A 22,399-nucleotide genomic window follows, 5' to 3' on the forward strand; every position below is an offset into this window, starting at 1 on the left:
GACCAATGTTCTGCTGGCTCAGGAACTGCAGAGCTCTAAATCTCCTCTGGCATTAACATCAGTACAAAAACTGTACACAAGGAGCTTCGTGGCATGGATTTGTCATACTTTTACTCAAATAGTGTATGAATAAAAGTATTACCAGTGGAAAAGTTTGGGGAGTGGGGGATGGGGTTCAGGATTATTATTTCTCTTGAATTTCTGAATATTTTAAAGATGTTATGTACAATAGAAGATAGCAAAAATGTAACCTTCTGTTTAACTGTCTGAACACATTGTCTTTCATAAAGTGGTAAACTTTCTTCAGCCTTTCTTAATGCCCTTGTGATACAGTTGCATTAGGTGACTGTAGCTGCTTGTAAGGTGATTGTGGCGCAGGAGTAGAGCTAGACAGAAAGCTCACTGATGCAGTAAAAAGTGTATGAATGTGTGAATGAGACAGGTTGTAAATAGTGCGTTGAGTGCTAAGGTAGACTAGAAAAGTGCTATTTATGAACCTGTCAATTTACGATTTGGTGACCATGAAAAAACATAATTAGTTATGAAATGTTCCACCAGGGTTTTCTGGTGTTTAGGCTGAAATTGCGATGTTTATTCATGCATGGAATTCAACACATTTTGAAAAAGCAACAGAAGACTGGCAAAGTTGTGCAATGCCTAATCACCATTTTATCCGACACGGTCCATTTTTGGAAGTTTCCTTTAGCTCAATTTAGGAAAAAATATGTGATGACAGTTTCCATGGACCTGCTGCCAAACTTCACAGGTGAACTGCCTCATATCTTGTCAGGCAGCCCAGATTTTCTTGCAACTACCAAAATACACATAAGCCTTTCTGCATTAACAGGTGAGCAGCAGACACTTTACTGATATAGAAAGGTGTTCCTGTCTCTCTGTCTGTCTGGCAGAGTGGGACCCTTTCAGATAGCTAAAACTGTTTTCACTCAATCTGAATAGAAAGCTATGTGCATAATTCCCTGAGGGAATGTGCTGAGGATTTAGTGTCTCCTCTGGTTGTGGCGGCTCAGCCTTTTGTCTGGCTTATCGGTATTGTCTGCGGGACAATCGGGACTGTGGCGTCATTATTCTCACATTCACAAGCACATGAGGACAGGGGATGCAAGGTCTTCCAAATATGCACGGCCGTAGCAAACGAACAGTCATCAGTAAAGACAGAGAGGGCTAACAGGGGCTCACACTAGGTGATACTTCAGTACTGAGCAGCAGCTCTAAACAGGACAGATTTTTCTCTTGGGAACTTGACAGCCTCCCTCGAATGGTGTCACAGCCCTGGGATTAGTTCTGTTTACTTCACGATATCAAACAAACACACACACACTGACACAGACAGAGAGGGCTGACAGTAAAGAAATATTCCCTAACGATGAAATGTCTCTGCCTCTCTTCCCTCCAGGTACATGGGTGACATTTGGAGGACAGATAACAGACGAGGTATGAAACACTTTCCTTTATTTTACATGTCTACTTGATGTCAGTGCAGTCTGCGCATTGATTACACTGATGTACAGTGTATGGCACATTAGACTGGTTGGTGTGGCTTCTTTTTTTACCTATTAAATAATGACACAACTTTTTTGCCTGTCAAATGTTTAAATGCAATTAAATATGCTATATAGAGAAAGCTGCCTTACTTATGGATGAAACAGCAAAAACGGGTCCAAGTGCACTGATATAGGAAACTGATGAGCCATAATAGACAATGTAGCTTAAAATTACACTCACATCACTGCCCACTCGCCATAAAAAAGGAATGAATTCAAAACTGAATTCCCTTTGAAAATTACCAACAAAGTCAAAAAAGGCTGCAGGCCAAGACAAGTTGGCAGCATTCGAGGTAGAGTGGTCATCCGTAGCCATTTCTGTTCTCCGCTGTTTTATTTCTTGTTTAAAAAAGAAAAAGATGCAATCTTTTTTGGGGGGGTTTGAATCAGAATAAATACAGATTGACACTGTAAATGATCCACGGCAGAGGAAACGACATGTCCATGTTTTGCAGCGTACTTTATTAACACACGGTTGCTGTACAAACGCAGTCGGCTGCAGCTCCGCAGCTCACAACCCGACACATACTAACAACAACCATTACAGCAGGACCCAGTACAGACTTAAAGTCGGCGAGGCGTGATTGCGGATGCCGCTCAGGTGCGTCCGCCTCCCCTGCAGACCACGCCCCGCCACTGACACTTCCAGTTATTCTTTTTCCTGTGTCGTATTTATTTGAAAGTCTGTAGGATCCTGAAGCAGGTGCAGCTGTGTAGTCTTCCAGGAAGGTTAATTCTTCTAACTACAATCCATCAAACAAAATACAAAGGAGCAAAAACATAATCTGGTGAAGGGATTTTCCATTCTGTACAACAGTTAGAGTCATAAGTTCACCAAAGAACTGTTACTGTGGGACATCTGTCAGGACTGCTTTTTTCTGACTGAGTGGTGTCACAGTTAACCTTCAGCACACCATACTGACAGAGCCCTCTAACACCCACAGGCTCAATTACTCCACAGTTTCACTTTGTATTGCTTTATTCCTTTAAAGTCACAGCCTTCACCGATACCTCAGGTTCGATGAGTCGCGTTGTTTGGAACGCAACACTTTGGTCCACACAGGACAGAAAAGGTCAGCATGATGGCTACGTGTGCACACCGAATTCTCCTTTGCACTTATGCTGATGAACTCTAACGTGCTCTGATGTTGCCCCTGGGGTCCCGGTCTTGGTCACCGCACATACGCACATATGCACACACTTAAATTGACACAGAAGAGAACAGCGCTCACCCAGGGGTACGCAGAAGCACCAAGCTTATGTAAGAGTATTATTTTTCTTTCCTTAGGGTTGCTGGCGTTGACTTACTTGGTACCCTCACTCAAAGCTTAGCACCCTTTCCCCCTTCCATTATCCTGAACGTCCGCAGTTCAGTGTCAGTAGCATCACTCAGACTCTTCAGGCTGTGACAGCTGGGAGCGTTATGATAAATTCTGGCTGGCTCGTGTGAACGTGGTTTTAAATTTTTAAATCTTCTCTGTAAAGTGATCTATGGTAGGAACAACCAGAAAAAGAAGCTGGTAGGGCAGACAGAGGGTCTCGATGGACATGCAAAAGCAAGAGAACTATCATTACATGCAGTGCTGGTAGGTTAACCAGTCCTCCAGTGCCCTGTTCAATGTCATTGTCATCAAGTCTGCCCTAAATTGCTAAAACGTCCTCAGCAGGGTTCAGCGTCCCTGTCCTCATTAAGAAATGCACAACAACTGTAGCACACAAACGGAGATAAAAATGCATAAAACACTAATATTTTCCCTTTATTTGTATTCAGAATAATCGTGTAATAACATTATTGATATAGATTTTCTAACGCTGGGCAATTTTTGGAGAGCGCGTCTTATCAAAGCGCCTCATCCTCGTCTTAACGATAACACATTCCCAGACAGGCAGGAAGTTCGTGGCGCTGATATTGCTTACTCATTCAAAAAGGGCAAAAGTGGATCCATAAATCATAAAGTGAATTTGAAGACGACGTCTCTTGTTCGTGTCAACGTCGATGCAGTGAGTTTGAAAGGGGAGGAGGCAGCGCAGTCATAAAATCCTCGCTCAAGGTTGTGTGGGTTGTATGTGGGAAGCTGCTGCGGCCTTGATTCTGAGGTTGTGTGGAAATAAAAAAATAAGTCAATTTTTTTTCTTATTATATTCCCTCCGTCTGTGGAAATCCAATTGTCTTCCACCTTTTGTGCGCCTGAAGAAAAAAAAAGGAGTAAAAAGGAGGAGAGAAGCCTGAAGCCACCCATGTGTTCCTGCAACTTCACAGTGACTCAGTGTTTGACTACAGGAGGAGGTTTTTATTTTATAGACGTGCTGCTTCTGCAGTTTCTGCCTGTTTGTTTTTTTAAAGCATCCCATCATTTGAAGGCCCTCACTCATATTCAGTTCATCTGAAATGCCTAGAAGTCAAAGCAGAAGTGAGTAAGCAGTGATGCTTCAACACCACTGCAAACTTTCTGACTTCACAAATGTCACTTTCGGCTCTTTGGCAGCGACTGGCCTGTTAGCATGTTGTGAGACTCGTCATGAATAAGCAGCCACCCTGAAACTATCGCTCATGTTCTGGTTTAATTCAGTCTGTCCTTGTAACGCTCTCTTCTGCATGTTTCAAACTCTACCAGCAAATAAATGTCAGCTTTAAGTTGTCATCACTTTTAAGTTATGCAGTCCATCTATTAGCTTCTTACTTACCTCATCCTTCATCCTGTAGCTGTTATCTTACCTAAGACCTCCATTCATTCACTTTATTGAAAATGACTCTCCGGTGTGGCCAACAGTTCTGGCATGAGGTTGCTTCCCTGTTTGCACTCAGCAGAGACCAATAAGGGAAAGAACATGCTTTTCATATTCTCTGTAATCCCTCTTCCCCAAATCTTTCTCTCCTTAAGTGACATCTCCTTTCTCTAACCTCTCCATTATCCAGCTCCATCTTTTTATTCTGCTCTGTTTGTCTGATGGCAGTCCAGGGCTCGGAGACTGAATGAGCCATTTTGAAATGTGGACACTGTTATGTCCTTCCTTTATTTCCTTTCCTGGCTGTTCACTGAACCTTATCTGAAAGCACTGGATTTGCATCTGATGCATTTCTATAAAAGAAGAAAAACAAAAACAAGAAAAAAATTAAATATATGAATATATTGTATTGATGTTGGTTATACTAGGCTGAGAAAAAAAACACTTATAAAATTACTTTTCAGATAGGGAACAGAACAAAATGCTGTTTGCTGTAAAGAATCATTAAAGACTGGATATAAAAGATGGGCATGGCTCCAGTTGTGGTTATTCCAACTTTTCCTCTTTCTGAGATGATTTTCTTAACTTAATATTCTTAAAATATTATTTTATTTTAAAAAAAATTAATTGAACTTTAAAATGCTACACAAGATTTTTCAAAATAAAGTGCTCTGCTACTAAAAAGAGGTGCAAATAAGAAATAAATGGAAATAAATTTTACCCGATGGTGGTTCTGAATATTTTACCTAAACAAACAGAAGCAAATGCAACACATTTATGTAACAGAACAAATTTCAGACTCGTTTTGACCAGTAATGAGACAACGACCTTCTTTGTTTTCTAAAAATGCTTTGATCCTGTCAGTGCTTATACCGAGGCTCACACCAAGGCTCCTGGCTTTTGGTTGTCTCTGAACTCTTGTTGGGTTTAGCTTTAGCTACTTTTTCCCCTTTTAGCGTCTTTAAAATGTCTCTATTTACGGAGATGAGGGGATTAGGTGTCTGGTTAGGTTTGTCATTATAAACATTTTCACGCTAACACTTTTTTATCTCAACTCAGAGTGAAGCGCTTTTGTGCTAACAACATATTAGCATATAGCCGTGAGTGTGAACTGGGCCGATTAACAATCAGTCAGTCTCAGACCTCGGCAGGTAGATCGGGGCGCCTTCAGTGCCTCCTGAATTTTTTTGATTTCTCTGTCAGGTCCACTTGTCACTCTAAAGCTGGTGACGTCCAAAATGCTGATCTTGAATCAATAAACTAAATGACTGTTGTCATGGTAGTACATGTGTCTTTTAAATACAGTCTGTAGGGTGCACCAATCTGAAACACTGGATTCGTTTTTTTCAGTCATGGCATAACATCATTCATGTATGGATAACTGGACAGATAACTGAGAGAAAAGATTACAGGATTTGATTTCCTCTCTGCTGGTATAAAGGCCAAAGATGACTCGCCCAGGTGGTTCTGAAAGTGTTTGCCACTGCAACACTAGAATAAAGAGTCAGCAGCTGCACAATTCTTCTGATTCGTTGTAGTTTTAGCAGCTAAAACTACTCAGTATTATGTTGGCAGGAGATGGAGAATGCCTCTCTCTTTTCCTGCTGTAGAGGAACACCACTTGGATTCCTGCTTTGCTGCTACAAGTAAAAATGCCATTTTAAGACTTTCCACAGCTGGCAATTTCTCCATTGAGAACAGGTGCTGCTGTTTCAACAGGTGATGCTACATTATCGCACCAAGAATCCTTTCTGGGGCTTGCGGTTAACTTTAAAAATGGATTTTAAAGTATAAATGACTGTTTTCAGCTTTGCCTCCGAGCAAAAAGCCCATGTGGGAGCTGCTGTAGCTACAACATCTTAAATCAGTTTACAAACGCACTTTTTATTGACTTTTATTTTGCTTCCTTTTGGTCCTTTTCCATTTTTTATGACTTTTGTTTCTTTTTGTGTGTGTTGTCCTTCATTTTATTGCCGTTCTATATTGCATTACGTTACACAGGGGATGTGCCTTCAGCATGTTCATCAAAGGAATGTTAGTTACTAATAGATACTAATAAAATCAAATTTACTATCACTGTATCACACAGAGGCTAGGAATGCTATCCCGCTTCATGCTAGTTGCAAAGTGATGGTTGAGGAAGGCTGAAAACATTTCTCAGAGGAGACGTTATCTCATTCTTCTAGAAGCAACGCCTCCACTGTCTGCCATCACACACACACAAAAACCCACACATACTGTACATGCATTCGCACAAACTCACGCACTTCACGCAGACACCTGAACACAAACACAACACAGCACACCCTTGTGTCACTACAGAACTCCACAGGGAAATGACAGTAAATTCACTTAAAGTCCTCCATGTAATAAAAGTCACCTCAGGGAAATTGGATCTCAGTTAGATGATTTATGGTCACCATGCCTGCAAATTTAAAAAAAAAAAAGCCACACACAAACACACACACACTGGCACAAAGCATGAATTAACTAAAGAGAAAAGAGCTGATACGGCCGTGAAGTCGAATGATTTTTCACAGCTAATTACACTGCGGCCCTACTTACTCAATAAAATATGAATATGAACAAACTTCCAGCGTAGCTACACACGAGTACAGTTCTGCTTGATCAAAATGGAAACGTTCACAGTCGTTCTGAACCAACAGGTGAAGCATGAATATAAAGGTGAGCGTCACTGAGGTGGTTCACTGTCACATGAGGTTCACGTAAATCTGATAACACCAAGCTTACTGACCAGCCAAGAGGCAGTCTGGCTTCTGAAGGTATTTGACTGCCATTTCTGCTCCTCTGGACGCTCTCTGTGCCTCACTTCAGCTCAGCTTTTCTTTTGTTAATATCATACTAGCCATTTTGTATGCTCTCTAAACCAGATTATGTGTTATTAAATCGCTCTCGAGATGGCGTGGTCTTTTATATTTGATATATTGAAATACGCCATTGCCTGTAACGTGCTGCGTAAAACTCATTTGCAGTTAAATAATACTCCGAGGAAGCCCTCTGGCTGTAATTCCTCAGCAGTGATTCCTAGATGAAATGCGAAGCTGCACGGGCTGATGATGTGTGTCATGTTTTCCTACTATGAAAGAGATTTGGGTAAATCTTGGACACTGTATCCGTGGAAACACATGAATATTTAAAAGGAAGATATTGATATGCAGACATAATGCGGCTCCCTCGCGGCCGATTCATCAGTAGGCGCCTGAAGAGGGAAAAAATTGTTTCTTTTTGGTAAAATAAAAACTGCAAACTAACCTTTCTGTATCCTCTCTTTTTTTTTCATGTGTGTGCTCGATCTGACCGCTTGCCAGGTTGCAGAGCAGCTAATGACGATTGCCTACGAGAGTGGAGTCAACTTGTTTGACACAGCTGAGGTGTACGCGGGCGGCAGGTGGGTGATACGCAGACCAGTGTTTTTGTGTAATGGGCTGCAGATGTCCGGCCTCGCTGTCACCAAAGTGCTCTTACTATAATATTCTCTAAACTGTTAGAAACTATGTCACGTTTAGTGTGATTATTCATGAGCTTAAAAGAAGTCCAGACATTATTCATTCAAAATTGTAGGTTTCTGTTCAGGATTGTAGCAATGTTTTGAAATTTCTTGCATGTGTCTGTTCTTTGCTTTTCTCAACCACTGCTACCGTCTCATCTGTGAGGTCTTTTTATTTGTGACCTCACAGATGAAAGTGTATGTCAGAGACCTCGTAATGCAACAGCAAGCACTGCAGTTCCAATAAAAAGACTTCTACTTGCAGGAAGTAGTATAATAAGTTTTTGAAGACCCTTTTATTACGCCGTCCAACTGCCTGGTTCATAAACAACCGGTTTGCATGCGGGCCTCTTTTGTTCCTCACTGTACTGTGGGCCGATACTGTGGAAGGAATGTTTATGATTTCAAAGTGCGATTTAATAACAACGCTTCGTTTATATTGCCTCGCAGGGCCGAAATCATTCTAGGAAACATCATCAAGAAGAAATGCTGGAGGTAATGGTGACATTAAAACGTATGATTGCTCCAATACTTCTGCCTGAGAGAGAAACATGGAGAAGGATGATCTGTGTGTGTGTGTGTGTGTGTGTGTGTGTGTGTGTGTGTGTGTGTGTGTGTGTGTGTGTGTGTGTGTGTGTGTGTGTGTGTGTGTTGCAGATGAAAGATGCATGAAACTGTGTTTTGTTTTTTCTTTTTTCTTTTACAGTGAGGAATTGTGTTTTGTCTCAAAGGAAAAAAAGGAAAAAATAACTTTTATTAGTATTAATTCCTGCCTTATCATCATAGTTTTGTTTTTCTTTTATTAAATGAAGTTAAATGTCTAGTTCATGGACAATACAGACACAATACAGCAGCGCGAAATAGCTTCCACATGAAAGTCTGCCTGCAGGCATTTTTTCCACAAATTTAAATATTCTTTTTATGGACTTATTTAAACATGCTCATTTTTTTATTATTGATCGGCTCTGTAGGAGACGGGGAGAAGAGGAGTTACAGTAACATCAAAGGAAGCTCAAATATTGCACATTTATATGTCTGAGTGCAAAAGAAGCTGCACAAAAAGTCGCATTTTCAGATCATAGTGATGCGATACTGTGGGATCACCGCCTGACGTGTTTGATATGAAGCCATAAGCTTAACTGAATTTGTTTTAGAACAACAGCATGTGATAAGTGATGGAGTCTCCATGCAACAATAACGCTTGCCACTCTATTAAATGAAGCTATGGAAACATGTATTTGCTAATCATTAGGTGGATTAGGCAGATCAGTGTCATGCACTGAGCTGCCTACACCAGTCTGTGAGTGCTGTCATGACAAATGGAAAGAACAAGCGCTCTACTTTACACTTCTTGGTCATATGTTGAGAATTCAGTGCCGGTAGCACTGAATAATAATTATAAAGAGCTGCAGGGCATTTATTGATTTGTCCCATGTGACTAAAGTCTGCAAACACTCTCACAGCTCCTGCATTTAATTTGCAACTCTAATGCAGTGAAACCAGAAATCGTGTTTGCTTTTGCTGCCATGTGAGATGCTGTAGAGTTTAATGATTTCACACAGCGCCAGATGTGAAATGACAAGGATGTCATCAAAACTCTTAAGCAAGACGGGCGTAGCATTTTCCCACCTGTTGCGTGGATAGCTCATTAGTCCGACAGTGTGACTAAACATTGAGGAACAACAAGACTGTGCTTTTGAATAAACAACTTAGCAAGGAGGGATGAATTAAAAATGGGAAAATAGCTGTAACAGACATAGTAATGAGGAAAGCTGCAATGTAATTAGTCTTTTTTATAATACAGAGAAAACCCCAACAATCAGATGACCCCTATGAACAAGCACTGGTCACATGGGAAGGAAAAACTCCCTTTTAACAGGAAGAAACGTCACATTATTACAATACAGCACATTGCACTAAATTTGCCTTATCCCGCTTTCTCTTTGCTTTCTAGGAGATCCAGCTTGGTCATTACAACTAAACTGTACTGGGGAGGAAAGTAAGTAAGAAACCCTGCAAACTCTTCACTTCCATGATATGAACTGTAATATTTTTTTAGGTTGTGTTGCTCACAAATTCTCAGTAATGTATTATCTGTTTGCAAAAAAAACCCTTGCATTGCACTTCTTTCATGTGAAACATTTGCAAAGCTCTTTTTAAATCCTGCATTGTTTACACGAAGGTTGGTATCCGTCTTCTTCTTCTTCCTTTTCCTGTGTTACAACAGAAATAAAATACAAATAAAATAAAAATATGTCCTTGTGCATCTGCGCTTGCAATACAAGCAAAACAGGGACCATCTGACAGAAAGATAGCAGTATTTGAAGATACCTCGAGGATCTTGGGGTAAATTTGCAAACGTGAAACGATTTTTTTCTGGGTCACAGAAATAAAATATTCACAAAACTCATACAAAAAACCCACCTAACCACCTAACTTTGTTCAGATAAATAACAATAAAGCATGTATTTTAGTTAAGTCACTCAATATCATACAAAAGACAATATTTTCTCCTTTTGTCTCTGCTACATTTATCATTTTATATCCTTAATGTCTTTCAAAGCATTCAAACTTTTGCCTCTCTGCACCAAAGAAAGTTTCCTCGTGTTTTCGTGTGTCCATTAATCTCCGTTAACAACCTGAATGGCAACATGTCACGTAAAGTAACAACCAATGGGAGAACCTTCTTCTGAGACTGCAGAGAGAGAGAGGAGAGGCGATAAAGAAATCTACTTTATAGCACACACATCCAAAACACACACACACACACAGAAAAGAAAGAGAAAGTCTGTCAAGCTCCAAGCCAGAGGCTGCCCAACTGGGTCTTGTGATAAGGAAGAGGTTATTCTCTAGTTTTCAAGCATTTCCTCCAAACGCAGAGTCTGTGCTACGTCTCTCTCCTGCAGAGTCTGGATGCATAATGATGCTGAACAGCTGAGCGTGCGCTGACCTATTTACTTTAAAGAGCCTGAAATGTACATTTGGAGCTCGTGTTTTTTGGTCGCCCAGCGGGGTTCAAAAGTAACTTAAATTGACTTTAAGTCTGCAAAGTAAAACCAGTTTGAATTCCCACAATTTCTGGAACTTTTAGAAAAAATATCTTATTCAGTTTTTTAAGATAAAAAAGAAGTGAAGCTGTTTTTTAATTAAGTTAATTTAATTAAGTGCAGTTTATGATTGATGTGATATGTATGTGTTTTATTCGATCAGAGCAGAGACGGAGAGAGGGTTGTCAAGGAAACACATTATTGAAGGTGAGACATGCAAATTTAACATCTCCAAAGATGACAAACTTTTTTCTTAAAGAGTGAAATTGTTTAAAATGACATCACAGTAACATGTTATAAGGTAAAAGTCTTTCAGTTCATTAACCTTTGAGTGTCCTTTGCCCTCGTGTGTGTGTGTCAGGTCTGAAAGGCTCTCTACAAAGGATGCAGCTGGAGTATGTGGACGTAGTTTTTGCTAATCGCCCAGATAGCAATACTCCCATGGAGGGTGAGTCAGTGTATCAAGATTTCCAACAACATCCAGTTATGAAACTAATCAAATCAGCTGGTTCACAGTGTCTGACTTTCAGCAAATGGAACTTTTGCTGTTATTGTGATCGTTTGTAAGATTCATGAAATAGTTGCGTAGTTGCTCCACAGAATCATGTATTTACACTTGCAGAAAAATGTGTTAGCTTACCAGTATCACAGCTGAGAACTGTATATAAAAATAATCAAGTATTTGTGAGTAATTATGTCTTTTCAAAAATAATTGTGATTTTTGACTATAGAGAAGCTGTCGATGAAATCCAGTGTGCAGAAAACTATTTTCTGTTTGCAAGACAAATTCAGGAAAACCTCAGAATATCTTGTCTAATCTGAAACACTGTATTCATTTATCACGAGTGTTTGTACAGTGTCTCTGATAAAGAACATATTTACCTAGTGGTGTTAGAGCTACTTATTATTTCTATTATATTGAACTAGAAATGTAAGACTAGTTTTACTCTTGGAAAATCTGTTCTTTAGTATCGCTAAAGTGAGGCAGGCAGTTCTGCATAATTCATTATCAAGAAGTTTCTTATTAACATACATATTAGTAGTCCAGTGGTTCCTCATTAATCATTATAAATTGATTGGGTACTATTGCTTACTGAGGTAGAGCCTCTTAACAGTGGTTTCTTTCAGTAGCTTTTTAATTAGTGCTTCTAAGCAGTCGGTAGAGCTGCTTTCTTTTATATGAACTGTGCTCTGGTTAATATTACATTTTAATATTCCAGTACAAATCTGTGTGACACTGACATGAATGACAGTTCATTTAACAGTATTAAAGCAAAATGCTCTTTAAACATTGCATAAGTGAGCTTGTAATAGCAATAGTGTGGTTTACACTAGTCAGGTCCTGCTGGAGACACAAATCCCCTTTGGGGTTGGATCAGGAGGGACGTCCAGCTCAAGAACTGCAAAATCAAACATGCAGAGCTACCCGGTGTGGTAACCTGTTATGAAAGGGGAGTGGTCAAAAGTAACTTATAGGGCATCTTTCTCACAAAATTAACGATCCCTATGCAGGCAGTAACCCAAGCTGCCCCGCTAAATATCTCAGTGAATGCTAATAAGTGGCTATAAATGCATTTATGTAGAAGTAAGTGTAAAGATGAATTTGAAAAAAAAAAAGACATTGCACACTTAAAAAAACAAAGTATTTTATTCAGGTAATTATCAAATATATATTGAATTAATCTGATTTAATTTCTGTGTTGCGGTGTCTGCCTCTCTCCTCTGCTCTCTGTTTCACTGCGCATGTTTCTTCACTGTGCTCGGCTTCTTCTTTTAGAACACGCACGCACGCACGCACGCACGCACGCACGCACACACACACACACACACACACACACACACAGTGAATCAGAGAGCAGGTTGTAGCTGGATGTTTTTTGTCGGTTCTTTTGTGCTTAAGCTTGTCTATTCCTTTATCTTGTAGCTGTTTAGGATCTGCTCCTGTACACACTTATTTTCTTTTGCCTGGTGCCCTCACTGTTCTCTTCTTATTTAATTCCTTCAGCTTTTAGATGTTTTTCATGCTTGTTGATGCACGCTTTCTTGTTTTTCATGCTTCCCCAGACTTGTTTTGCTCTCTGTTGTGCTATGCCGCCCCGAAATAGATGCAGGTTGCATTTAAATATGAACGCAGCATGATGCTACGTAAATACAGAGCAGGGACGACAGGAGGGAAGGGCGAAGAGAGGAAGACAACAATAACAAACGAAAGGAAAGAAAGCGAATTGTTGTCTTGTCTTAATCCTGTGTTATTTCCCCTGGCAGCATACTATTGAGTAAGACGTCTGTGCTTCAGGTTAATTATTACTCGGTGCAGGGAAAAACAAAAACCTTCATTACAAGTCTTCTTGGTTTGTCTTGATTATATACTTTTGGTGCATGTTGACTTCTACTAACGCGCCATCTTTACTAGCCTCGTTTTTTCTTTTCTCTCTGGGAGTTCTTAAACTTTCTCGCCCCGCATAATCAGTTATCTTGCCAAGTATCGGTTGTGCAGAGTGAAAAACAAGAGTCCTGCCACAGTGAACGATTGCACTATAATTGGAGTGAGCACAGGGCGATGATGAACAACCTTAATGACAGTCCTAATCTCAGTTTTTGTTGGCCCCGACTGCCGTTGGCTCTCACAGTCAGCAGCGTTGGAGCTAATTGCACCATTAAAAATGCAGTAGCTTGAATGTGATCAGAAGGGCTTTAGTATGTGAGCTTGTTAGTTTGTCCCCGGAGTCGTCAAGGAGGGGTGATGAGCCGTCAACAGGTAAGAAAGACTTGAGGAGGCGGGCGGCCTTGTGAGGGTTTAATATATTTATTTATTTATTTTCGATTAGGTCATGACAGAAACTGGAACAACGTGAAGAAGAAGCTTCTTTCAAGGCCGTTTCTCTCAAATGTTGCCTTTTTATTTTCTTAGTCTTTTAGTTTTTGACTGGTTTTAGTCTTCAATCTTTTATTCATCAACTTTTTTGGCATTGTCTTTTCATGTAGCTCGGCTATTGCTGGCTAAAAATATTTTTGCCAAGCTCTAGGTGTTTCGCATCAATCCTCTGATAATGTTCTGACTATGTTATCGTCATATTCTGTTGAGAAAATGTTTGACATGTCCCTGTCCATCTGCTGTGTTATTCTGGTTTTACTGCACTGTATGTGGCTGAATCTTAGGGGTCACCATAGTTTAGATCTGTCCTCTGCTTCTTCCTCATTTACACCACCCACCTGCGAGCCACGACCACATCATAGTTTTCTTTGTCTTTACTTTGATCCGCTTGTTCTGCAGCTCTGTGTTAGTCCTTGTTTTAATATTTACCAAACCTCTTCTCTGCATAAGTCCAAGCCAGCACAGTCTCACCTCTCTACTTTTCCCCTGAACTCTCTGATCCAAGTTGCGTCTCTGTGATGCGTTGAGTCCTAATAATCCATCTTTCCATCTGCCTCCAGCTCCGCCTCCTCTCTTTTCATCTGCAACATTATCTCCAACCTATATGCAGCGAGGGCTTAATGTAACTGAACAATGATTTTTGTAATGTAAACCACCACAGTGGGTTTAAACCAGTGCAGACTTTAAGCTTTAAATCAACTGATTTGACAAAAGTATCCCAATTAACCTTTTCGGAATTACAGCCATTTTTATACATTGTCCTTCATTTCCAGAGGCTCAAAAGTAATTGGACATGGCCGGATGTGGCCCGTTCTCTTCTTATTTCATGACAAATCAGGTAGAGTAAAGATCTGGAGTTGTTTGCAAGTGTTGGTAGCTTGATATCACTTGCTAGTCTCCAATTCTACAATCACAATAGGCCTTCATGAGGATGCAATCACTTAAAAGAAGGCCAGTTTAGACTTTGCCAGCAAACATCTAAAAGAGTCTGAACAGCTCCGGAAATAACAAAAGTATTTGGGCAGATGAAACCAAGATGAACTTTTTCCAGAAGGATGGGAAGAAAAAGAAAAAGTTAATAAACTGAAGAAAACCACATCATCTGTCAAACATGGTAGAGGAAATGTTATAACTAGGGCGTGTGTGACTTACAGTAGAACCGGGTGATTATTTATTTATTTATTTAGTATTTACTGGTGATATGACTGCTGATAGAAGCAGCAGGATGAATTATGAAGTGCAGTCTTGGATTGTTTTATTTAAAATCCACTAGCAGTGCAATAAAGTGGCAAAATTACAAAATAGTGTCTTTGTACTCTTGCACTCGTCTCTCACTAGAAATCACAAGCATCTATAAATATTACTGATGATGCTTCTCAGCGAGCAACACCGAAATGCAAACGGTGACGTAAACACGCACAATTTGTTCACTGTCGATCCAGCTGACTGATACCTGTCATAACTGCATTTATCCGCAGAGATTGTTCGAGCCATGACCTATGTGATAAACCAAGGCATGGCCATGTACTGGGGGACGTCTCGGTGGACGGCCATGGAGATCATGGTAAGCAGCAAACAGCTTTGAGTATAAGAAATGAAGAAGAATGAAAACGTCCAAATAAATGTTTCCTTTACACATTTGGTAACCGACTACAGATTGTATATAAATGGTGGATATAGTATCTGGCGTGAACAGTCAAGCCAATGCAGATGTGCCTTTCCAGTGACCAGCATATTCACAGTATTGAAAATGAATGAGTAATTACAGAGCTGATAATTGGAGGGAAGTCGGGGGGAGAAAGTAGTGACTGTAAAAGACTGAGAGTGAAAAGAGGCTTTTTCAGTAAGTGGCACAGGCACAGCGGCTTCTTCTGGCTTTTGTTTTGTTTTCCTGTCAGAGATAATCCACTTCCTGTTTCAACCACTGGTGCATTAATGAATATATACATGAGGCAGAGAGTTATGAAGTGAACACATGCCTGAAGTGACACTCAAGGACGTAGCATCCATCCCCTCTTATCTCTCTTGGTCTCTTTATCACCCTCCTCCTCCCTCTAAGCACACTGCAATGTGTTGACATTCTCCCTCTCTGGCTGTGAAAAAGAAGCAGAACAACGGGCCCAGATGAACACTGTGTAATTTAGATAGCATCGCTAATGAAGGTGGCTTTGATTCTCAGCAGTACAGCATGCGCACGCAGTTACATGCATGGACGCGCACACAGTCTGGAGGCACATGTCATGGGTTGCAGCGCAGAAGGGCAACTGGTAATTTGTAAGTTGAGTGATGGCAGTGATATTATCCGTGCATCACACAGAATACACTCCCACTTCGACTGTGCTCTCATCCTGACATGTGTTGCACAGCAGGAAACCCACTAAATTAAAGGGTATTTAAAGAAGCAACAATGGCGCTGTTTTTCTCCGAGTAGGTGTGTGTGTGTGTGTGACTCCTCTGGCATTTGCCTTTAAAGGATCCGTGGAGAAAATAGATAAGGAAATTTGAACATGGTGCCTCCGAGTTGTGATATGAAATATTGATTTGCTGACTTACTGAGAGGCATGCATTTGAATTTGTACCACGCTCCCACAAGCTGATTAACAACCCCTCCCTCTCTCATTTCTTCCCCGAGTTTATCCCAAACCTCTGTGCTTACGTACCAAATAGCTATATAGTAGGGGTGCAACGATACACAAAATTCACGGTTCGGTTCGGTTCGATACTTTGGTGTCACGGTTCGATATTTTTTCGATACAAAAAAATGTTCATGCATTTTTAATTTGTCATTTATTAAAATTATAAATATATATTTTAACTCAAAAGTACAGTTTTTAAATTTAACCCTAACCCTTGTGCGTGTTTTTTATTTTGACAGCGAATGCGCACCTGCGGACCACTTATGTGCAGCCCTGGTTATTTAGCTCGTCATATTGCAGCCACAGAAATTCTTTTGTCCATGAAACCATAAAGCTGCACTTTCTTTTTGCCTTATAGTCTGATTTGTCATAACTTCTCCGTTTTGTGGTAAGCTTTTCTTTGGCTGTCACTTCTTCACCCTGACCTGTCTTATTTGGCTCAGCAGAACTAAAATATATATCTGTCTGTGAAGGTTCTCAGTCATCCAGGTCATCGTAGTCAAATATAAATCCTGCTGCTTTTACACACGCACTCACATAAGCTCAGCGATTCTCTGCGCGATCAACCTCTCACATGTTTAAGCTTGCTGCGGGAGATTTCACTTGTCATGTTTGCATAGTAAGCTAACGATTAATAAGACGATGTCAGAGGAATTGGTGCACAAATTATCATCACTCACAGATCAGTACTGTCGCTCTCTATACACAGTTCGCACGATTGCAAAGTGAAAGCAAAAAAACAAGCGCAAATTCAAACGCGACTTCAATATGTCACATATTGACAGTGGCTCACCCATGCCAATGACATAATTACCCAGCTACATTTCTGAAAGAATGCAAAAGCATTGACATATATTTTTCCTACAATAGCCCGACGGGCAGGGAAGAGATAGAATTTTGGTAGCCCGACTGAAAAAAATCGCTAGCTCCGGGACGTCGGGCTAGCGATATTGCAAGCCCTGTATCTGATTGAGGAATCACTCATCTTTGGAAAAGAGAGTTTATTACAGAGAAATGGCTCTTTCCAAAATAAAAGCTATACTATCCGCTTCTTCTGGGCTATATTCTCAGCAGCATAAGGAGAATCATGTGCTAACAGCTGTCTAAATGACTCGGCTAAGGTTAGTAGCATGCTTGCTTTTTTTTGTCTGCTTCCACTTGTCTTTGCACTAGGATGATGTCGGCGTAAATGTGCAGTCATATTCGTTGTGTTCCCACTAGTGCTTTCAGGTTAATCTCGTTGAAATGACCTTAACGCCACAACACGGCAAATCTCCGTTAACGAGCTACCGCCGATTGCTCCGTGCCTGGGGCTAGACGGCCAACACGTTAACGAGCTAACTGCGCTAGCACACTAGTTCACACCAATGTAATTGAGCATTGCATGGCACATCCAACATACTGTTTTACTTTAGTCCATGACTCGCTTACCTTCAGGGTCATACTTCACATGAAAACCAAAATAATTCCAAACGCCAGAACTGAATGAGGGTGGGGGAGGTGCCCTGCGCTCTTCCTTCTGACTATGCTGTCTGTGTTGAGCGCTCAGTGGATCTGCGCTGGACAGTGCAGCCTAGGCGGAGTAGTCGAACACAGATTCACTGAGCGCTCAACACAGACAGCATCGTCAGAAGGAAAATTGATAAAATAAATTACAAATGTTGTATTGTTCGATACATATGCGTACCGAACCGAAAGCACTGTATCGAACGGTTCAATATCGATACGAATATCGTTGCACCCCTACTATATAGCTATAAAATAACAATCTTTTGAACAATATATAAAAGTAAATCCACATGAAACATCGTGATGAGCATCTTTTCTCTGTCTTTATCTCTAGGAGGCTTACTCTGTGGCGAGACAGTTTAATCTGATCCCGCCAGTGTGCGAGCAGGCTGAGTATCATCTTTTCCAGAGGGAGAAAGTAGAAGTGCAACTGCCCGAACTCTACCATAAGATAGGCAAGTGTATGACAACAGCTTGATCAGTCACATGCATCCTTGTGTCACTTCCCTATCCACTCCATCCAACAACCTTTCTGACCAAGTTGCTCTCCTTCTCTGTTGCTCATTTCCACTGCGCTTTAATCACCCTCTCACGTTTTCACTTTTTCTGACGCTCTTCTCACACATTTCATCTCACTAAAACTCCTCTTCAACTCTCCTGCTGTGTCCATGGTTACAGGAGTCGGCGCGATGACGTGGTCACCGCTGGCATGCGGCATCATCACAGGAAAATATGAAAATGGCATTCCTGAGTCATCCAGGGCCTCCATGAAGGTAAGCGTGAGGGTTCGTCAAAACAAGGCGACAGTGAGAATCAGATTCAAAGCAGTGATTCATGACTTGCGCACTTCAGGTGGTGTCGATATCTAAGACGTGAGAGAGATGAGATCTGGGGAGGGTTTATGGAGGTTTGATTTGGACATGCTGAAACTTAAGGACGTGCATGTGTGATGTTTTCGGTTTAGATGTAACCAGACAAAGTTGTTTCCGCTTGCATCTTCACCCTAAAGTTAAATATAGTCATGCTTTATTTTTCCAAGCTCATGTTTTGCATCTTTGAGTGTGTCTGTGTCCCTGACTTGAGTTGAACAAACAGATCAATACCAGTTGACTTTGATTAATTAAATAAATGATGAAATTAAGGCATGTCTGTAGCACTGTGACTACATCTCTGTGTGTCAATAAATTATTAATAATACATCAGCTCTGGAGTCTCCAGGCTCTCCGGCTACACCCTGCATCTCTTCACTCATTCAGTCTGTGTCTTCTCTGTGCTGTCAGTCCTATCAGTGGTTGAAGGAGAAAATAATAAGTGAGGATGGAAGGAAGCAACAAGCCAAGCTGAAGGAGCTCAACCACATCGCAGAGAAGCTGGGATGTACCCTGCCTCAGCTGGCTGTGGGTAAGACTTCCCTGTCTTATAGCAAATACAGCAGAAGCAGCTTAAAGCAAAGCTTTTAAACCATAAATGCACAGACCTGTCAGACAGGAGCTGGTTTATGTAAGACGGGCACATTTTTCATCACCTTCGTTGGGTATTTGTTGTCTTTCGTGTTTGATATTTCCTCCAGCTTCCAGTCTACACACCAACGCAAAACTTTTCTGATGCACTTGTGCTTGCACTGCATCCCTGTGGATGTTCAAATAGCTGGGTGTGTTGTGCACTCCCCATTTGATAAGTAGATGTCCAGGTTATATGCAAGAGTGCTGGAACCTCTGGTTTGTTTAAAGACAATAATCAGAAAGTCATAATAAGATGTGTGCCGTTGAATAGTCACTGACTGAGTATCTTCTGCTTTTCTGCAGCTTGGTGTCTAAGAAATGAAGGGGTGAGTTCGGTCCTTCTGGGAACATCCAATCCTGAGCAGCTCACTGAAAACCTCGGGGCCATACAGGTCAGAAAAAGCAGACACACATTGCTGTTACCTCTGTTTCTTCACCTGCATCCTCTGCTGTCTTCCACTTATAATGATTTCTAGATCAAGTTGTCCCAAGTCTGTACCTATAATGACTTCAGACTTTCTTCACATTATTCTGCATGTCTTCCTTCCTTCGCTCCTCTCAGGCTTACTCAGCACATCTCTTTCTTTCTTAGGTCCTTCCCAAGATGACCTCCCATGTGGTGTCAGAGATCGACCACATCCTAGGCAACAGACCGTACAGTAAGAAGGACTACCGCTCTTAGACCAGGCAGTTGGACTTCCAAGAGGTCAGCTGTACCTACCTACCTAACCATACTGCTACCTTGGACCCTCCATTCAGTGTTCATGTCCATGGTTCTCTCCTCGGGCCCCACTCAGCTCCAGCCCGCCTCAGCCTGGAACAGACGGCCTTGCTAAGTCCAGCGTTGCATACTGTACCTTTGTCTGTTTGAGCCTTGTCCTGATCAGATCAGCTCTACCAGGCTCATCTCAGGTGCCCAGCTCAGCCACGTCATGCTTGAGAAACTCAGCTTTTTGCAGCCTGAAACACAAAACACGATCCACTTCAGTAGTTCTAAACTTTGTGCTCCTCCCAAATCAAAGTGTTGCCACGTGCAGGTAGAACTATGCAGATCTTAGAGTAGAACATGTAAAAGTTTAGATTCAGGCTTATATTTGAGATCCCACCACATCCCAGCTCAGCTCCATCCAGGGATAGATATACAACTGACCTGATATTTGGATTAAAATTGCATGAAACTACGACTGCAGCGCCTCGTTTTGAAAATATATTCAACTTTACACTCACATCCAGTTAGCAGATAAACCAAAAGAAGCAAAGCGGGCGTATTTAAAGTGCCTTCCCGAAGGGCACCTTGACAGTAGCTGCTAAATGAGACGCCTGTGTTACTTATTTATTGGGCTCAGGCCTTCAGGTCTCGAGCCCACCCATTGAAAGCCAAGACCTCCACTCACAAGTAACATAATTTGAGCACAAAATTCATATTGAGCCCATATTTTATTTATGAGTACCACTGTACCACAGCTGAATACATGAATGCAAGAAATCAGAGGTATCTCAGGAAAGTGGACAGTTGTATTCTGAACCCCACCCGCCCCCACCCCACTCAGTGCTTTCATTAAATCGCTATGCAGAGCAACACACAGAATTACCATAAGAGTGTAAAACTCCAACCTCCTGTGTTGGAGGTAAGCAGCAACCAGGTGACTTGCGCATAATACAGTTTTATTAACATGAATGAAGCCTCAACAGACCCGATCCCTATTAGCCCGAATTAGCTTTCAAATACCTACCAAGTATATTCTGTCCCGTATTTAGAATAGTTAAGTATTCAGTGGATTATAAAGGCTGCAAATCGTGAGCGTATTTACCACCAGATGCATGTTTCCCTGCTATAGTGTGCCTCTTTCTTCTTTTCGACAAAGCACATAATTAAAGACTAGAAGAGGATTTGATCAAAAAATCCTGCAAGCTTGTCCCCCCAGCCCCCCAGGTGTGACAGAGTACTGCGGGACTTTGAGTACTAGTACATATTGGACTCTGTTTGAGGAGAGAGTGAAGCATGTCGCCCCCGTGTGTTCCCTCTGAGGAACTGCTGAAGAATCCCACAGAAGAGAAATAAAGCGGACTGCTTTTCTGCCTGTGAACTGAACCTGCATCGCTAGATCGCTCCAGCAAACCTTGAGGATTTTGGACTTAAGCTTACGATGAATCTATGAAATAAAAGATAAACTCGCCTCTGGTCTTGTCATGTTTAGAGCGACTGCTTGTTTAAATGGCACAATGGGGCACAGACTCAAGGTGTTTGGCATGTGGCAAAGATTACAGTATTTATTCTAGAGTAGTTAATATATATGAACTTTATTTTGACATTTTGAAATACTGCTTTTGTTTGACGATGCTAAATGTACATACGATGTTAAGAAATACAGTGTAACATAAGGAGAAACACATCGAGGAGCCTCTCGTGCAGACGAGGACTTCACCGCAGTGTATGGCTCACACATAGCAGACCTGTAAATAGAGTCACTTTTCTGCTCCTCTGCAGTATCGCTGCATCAGTTGCAACGTTTAGGCCGCTCTCCAGCCCGTCCTGCTCCTTCCAACCAGACAAAAATGTACTTTTGTCTCCTCAAAGACAAAGAAAGTCAGAACTATTTATAAGGATTAAGGTTTAAATTTGTATTTCTCTTTTGGATTCTGCGTCAATAAGAGAATCGTTCTAAAAGTGAGCTTCTCTAATGAGACGTGACAAATGTGATTAAAGGTTTCTTAAAGGACTTGAACGTGGATCGACCCTTCGGATTTCATGGCTGTCACCTTGACGCATTATTTTTGTTCTCTTTCATGTGGAAAACAAGCCATCTCTGAGATCAGCAGAAATGTTGGCCAGGTTCCGACTGAGTCACTTTCTTGTCCTTGGTGTGCATCTGTTGACTTGCACCACAAATACCACCTATGTATGGATCAATCAAGGGAAATCTCATTAGATTACAAGCGCCTACAGTTATCCAGAGCACGCTGTTACCTGTTTTGGGATGAAACACTAAAATCTCTTTGGCTCACAGCTTATTTAAGAAGTCTGGCCTTGGA

General features: G+C 41.2%; 1 protein-coding gene across 3 annotated transcripts in view; it reads left to right on the forward strand.

The window, feature by feature from the left end:
- Positions 1–20,915, forward strand: part of kcnab1a (potassium voltage-gated channel subfamily A regulatory beta subunit 1a) — a gene marked incomplete at its 5' end in the record, with an annotated part of 152,283 nt that extends 131,368 nt beyond the window's left edge. For all 3 annotated transcript variants that reach the window (XM_080890039.1, XM_080890038.1, XM_080890040.1), the window contains 12 exons: positions 1,415–1,452; positions 7,619–7,698; positions 8,248–8,292; positions 9,752–9,796; positions 11,008–11,051; positions 11,206–11,292; positions 15,198–15,283; positions 18,199–18,319; positions 18,543–18,637; positions 19,145–19,265; positions 19,670–19,758; positions 19,959–20,915. In XM_080890039.1, the coding sequence (XP_080746165.1) occupies positions 1,415–1,452; positions 7,619–7,698; positions 8,248–8,292; positions 9,752–9,796; positions 11,008–11,051; positions 11,206–11,292; positions 15,198–15,283; positions 18,199–18,319; positions 18,543–18,637; positions 19,145–19,265; positions 19,670–19,758; positions 19,959–20,048 (941 nt within the window). In that variant the 3' untranslated portion in view covers positions 20,049–20,915. The remainder of the gene's footprint in view (positions 1–1,414; positions 1,453–7,618; positions 7,699–8,247; positions 8,293–9,751; positions 9,797–11,007; positions 11,052–11,205; positions 11,293–15,197; positions 15,284–18,198; positions 18,320–18,542; positions 18,638–19,144; positions 19,266–19,669; positions 19,759–19,958) is intronic.
- Positions 20,916–22,399: the final 1,484 nt, after the last annotated feature.

The sequence above is a fragment of the Rhamphochromis sp. 'chilingali' genome, assembly GCF_963969265.1.
Source record: "Rhamphochromis sp. 'chilingali' genome assembly, chromosome: 8".
Taxonomy (NCBI): domain Eukaryota; kingdom Metazoa; phylum Chordata; class Actinopteri; order Cichliformes; family Cichlidae; genus Rhamphochromis; species Rhamphochromis sp. 'chilingali'.